Source organism: Salvelinus namaycush, chromosome 20 (genome assembly GCF_016432855.1).
Source record: "Salvelinus namaycush isolate Seneca chromosome 20, SaNama_1.0, whole genome shotgun sequence".
Classification (NCBI taxonomy): domain Eukaryota; kingdom Metazoa; phylum Chordata; class Actinopteri; order Salmoniformes; family Salmonidae; genus Salvelinus; species Salvelinus namaycush.
Window position 1 is genome coordinate 38,320,045 of NC_052326.1, and position 3,972 is coordinate 38,324,016.

General features: G+C 43.2%; 1 protein-coding gene across 1 annotated transcript; it reads left to right on the plus strand.

Annotated features, from left to right (window-relative positions):
- The first annotated feature begins 309 nt into the window (after window positions 1-309).
- On the plus strand, window positions 310-3,502 carry LOC120064610 (acidic mammalian chitinase-like). Its single transcript, XM_039015212.1, has 11 exons — window positions 310-334; window positions 487-516; window positions 798-1,002; window positions 1,104-1,160; window positions 1,500-1,665; window positions 1,855-1,979; window positions 2,152-2,275; window positions 2,418-2,600; window positions 2,778-2,894; window positions 3,007-3,133; window positions 3,294-3,502. Exons 1-11 carry the CDS (start codon window positions 310-312, stop codon window positions 3,500-3,502), a joined length of 1,368 nt encoding a protein of 455 aa, XP_038871140.1.
- Window positions 3,503-3,972: the final 470 nt, after the last annotated feature.

The window sequence follows — 3,972 nt, forward strand, 5'->3', positions numbered from 1 at the left end:
GTGAAATACGTTCCAATACTAATTGTGAAACACTATCCAATACTTTGTGATATCTAATATTTACAAACTTGGTTGATCTGAATTAACAACATAACAACAGAATTGCACTCTGCTTTTAAAAAGTATTTCATGTATGAAATGTTATAATTGCATAATTATATGATTTTCGTTATATTTTTATATTTAAGAATGTATTTATTAAGTCATTTGTTTGTTTATTTGTTTGTATGTATTCATTTATTTTAATAATCTATCCTTTCTTTCAGGTACATTGTTTCTAAGGAAAACATTCTTTATTTTTACAACAGAATGGTCAGACTTACTGTGCTTGCAGGTATATGCCTATGCCTTCTTCAGTCATTACCATCACTATCATCATCCTCATCCTGCTTATCATTATCATCCTCTTCATCTTATTCTTCAACATGACGCTCTGGCAAACGAGTCCCTAGTGTCTACTCTGTTAACTCAGTAATCTTTCCTCAGGTCTGGGCCTTCTGCTGATGTTGCAGATTGGTAAGCGTTTCCCTCATCAACTTTTTTACATTTCTCAATTGACATGTTTAAACCATAGAGATAAAGATTGTGTTCAATTTAATTCTGTGGTTTAGATCTCCTTATCTGAGCCCCAATTACACCTCTGAGGCTCGGTAATCCTACTCAAATTCACGCATCCTACATAAGCATTTAAAATTAGGAATCCCATAAAGCACAATAATCCAACCCACTATTTTAGAGCACCCCAAAGGGTCAGTGTGAAGTTCAGCCTCTGGATAGATTTCCTCTTCTACCTCCAGCCGCCTCCACCAAACTGGTGTGTCACATGACCAACTGGTCCCAGTATCGCCCAACCACTGGGAAGTTCACCCCTGAGAACATCGACCCGTTCCTCTGCACCCACGTGATCTACGCCCTGGCAACCATCAACAGCTTCAACCAGGTCGCCCCTATCGAGTGGAATGACGAGACCCTCTACAAGAGCCTCAACCACCTGAAGAATGTGTGAGTGACTCTGGATTGACATCAGTGAGAGTTGGGCCTTAGTTAATAATTCCACGGTAAACACAAGGTTTGACTCCTCATCTTACCTCTCTGATCTGCAGGAACCCAATGATGAAGACTCTGCTGTCTGTCGGAGGCACAGTCAACGGACTCAGCCCGTAAGTCTCTTATTGGTTCTTCACAGTATTTTATTGCGATTTCACAGCTCTACAAAAGCATGGTTTGCGATAAGATAAAACTTAACTTTCACATCTTTCCACTAATCCACATTAAACAGATTTGTATTTTTGTACCCAGCATCTGAAAAAGTCAATTTCAATGGTGCAGGTTTTTATTGTTTCCCATTCCACTCCTTTTTTATCAGGTTTAATCATTGTGTTTTATCATAGTGTTTAATCATAGTGTTTTATCATAGTGTTTTCAATTTCCCTACTTCTGCACATCAATAGGCTCAGGACCAGAGTAACGGTTTACATTGTCTCCCTCCACCCCTCTAGATTCATCGGCATGGTGTCCAAGCCTGAGGGCCGCCAGGCCTTCATCAAGTCAGCCATCAGCTACCTGCGTTCCCATGGCTTTGACGGTCTCAACCTGGCCTGGGAGTTCCCCACTCAAAACGGCAGCCCCGATGGAGACAGAGAGAGATTCACCGAGCTCGTCAGAGTAAGCTTGCGCATAAACTTTTTTATTGACAGTTATAACATAAGTGCGGATTTGCACCTTTATCTTTCAATGTGTTTCTGTCATTTTCTGTGACTTGTTATCGTTGTAGCGCTGTCTATCCGGCTCAGCCTGAACGGCCGTATAGTTTTGACTATTTTCTGTACCTAATGTCTCTGTATGGCTTAACAGGAGCTGCAGAAGGCCTTTGAGAATGACGCTAAAGACACCAGGCTGACCCAGCTGCTCCTGTCTGCCAACGTGGCTGCTCTTCAGCCCACTATCAACTCCAGCTACGAGGTGGCCCAGATCGCCAGGTACTGTAGACAGCATGGGTCTGGGAGAAACCCACTCAACTGATATAAGTCTCTGATATAAATGGAAGTCTTTGTTTTCTCTCTTTCTCTTTTTTATCTCTCTCCCTCTCTCTCTTTTTCAAACAAACACACTTTATATACTTCATTCCTCTGTCTATTTATGTCTCTGCAGCTCTCTGGACTTCATCAACGTGATGACCTATGACTTCCACGGACACTGGGAGAGAGCCACAGGACAAAATAGCCCACTGTTCCGCAGCAGCCATGACTCGGGGACACACTACCACTTCAATGTCGTAAGACAACTTTCTTTTTTAACATCTACACCAAGTTTTTCACCAGGAAACTTGTGAAGAAATTATGTAAATATAGGAAAAATTGGTATAGATGTCCTCCATTGTAGCTCCCTTGTCTTAACCACCTGTCCCTGTGTGTTAGGACTCTGCAATCACCTACTGGCTGGACAACGGTGCTCCCGCTGAGAAGCTGCTGATGGGTTTCCCCACCTACGGCCGTACCTACCGTCTCACCACCTCCAACACTGGCCTGGGAGCCCCCACCAACGGCCCGGCTGACGCAGGCCCCTACACCCGTGACGCAGGATACTGGTCCTACTACGAGGTGCGCCAAAACTTTAATAACTATGTTCATGATCATACATCTGATCTATATATATATTTTTTTTTTTACTCAAAGCACACAGGCCACAAATCTCAAAACACTACACGTCATTTTATGTAGTTTGTTTGTTTATCTGTTTGTTTGTCATTATCTAACAGAATGTTTCACTCCTCCCAGGTCTGCTCCTTCACCTCCGGTGCCACTATCGAATGGGTTGATGAGCAGAAGGTCCCCTACGCCGTCAAAGGCAGTTCCTGGGTGGGCTACGACAGCAAGGAGAGCTACGCTGCCAAGGTACATGCCAGGAACATATGAGTCAATATCAATCAATCATGCAATCAACTGATTTATCTCTAAAGCCATGTCCATGTTAGCACATCTGTCTGTGTCTTCTTTGCTTCATCAGGTCCAGTGGCTGAAGACCAAGAACCTGGGAGGAGCCTCTGTGTGGACCCTAGACATGGATGACTTCAGTGGTGCTTTCTGTGCTGATGGCTCCTTCCCTCTCGTCAACCACCTCCGCAACTCTCTGGGTAAATGAACTTCCATTCAGTTCAATTGAATTCAATTAAATTGACTTTACAAACCTCTAAGTCAAGTATAGTAAAGGTATACAGTATGTAGGTCTATATATCATCTCAAACTCTCCTCCCTTTCTCCATACCTCCTTCCCTTTCTCCCTCCCTCTCCCAGGCTTCGCCCCCAAGCCCACCACCACTCGGGCACCCACCACCACCCCTGACCCCATCCTCAGCTTCTGCTCCGGACGCCCAGACGGCCTGTACGTCAACATCTTCGACAACACCACCTACTTCCAGTGTTTCCGTGGCAACACCTACCTGCACAAATGCCAGCCCGGCCTGGTCTATGTTGATGCTTGCAAGTGCTGCAACTGGCCCTGAATTACTGCTAGCTATGTACTGTATGACCAATTAGTTAGAATGCCATAACAACCTTCAATGACAACATGCTGTTACGGCAATAACCTACCTTAGCAACTTAATCTTTAAAATAAATGTTTTAATTTTGTCCTTTCCCGTTTGCCTGGCTACAATCTTCCTCAATAAAAAAATAATAACATATAATGTGAATGTTTAATTTTGCTTGGTGTTTGACATAGAAACACAGGATTTTCAGAGTTTTTTCCAATCCTGTATATTAATTATGAAATTATGAAAAATATTAACAACGTTCCACCCATGAGGCCACTAGAAGGCAATCTGGTCATTTTAAATGTGTTAACATTTGTTTAAATGTAACCTATATTTAACTAGGCAAGTCGGTTATGAACAAATTCTTATTTACAATGACGGCCTACACCGGCCGAACCCGGACGACGCTGGGCCAATTTTGCGCCGCACTATGGGACTCC

Bases quoted from the DNA above. Each gene is read 5' to 3' on its own strand.
- LOC120064610 (XM_039015212.1), top strand. From the start codon at position 310: ATGGTCAGACTTACTGTGCTTGCAG. The intron at 2,601-2,777 runs GTGCGCCAAAAC...CACTCCTCCCAG, and splicing joins GATACTGGTCCTACTACGAG to GTCTGCTCCTTCACCTCCGG. The intron at 3,134-3,293 runs GTAAATGAACTT...TCCCTCTCCCAG, and splicing joins CCACCTCCGCAACTCTCTGG to GCTTCGCCCCCAAGCCCACC.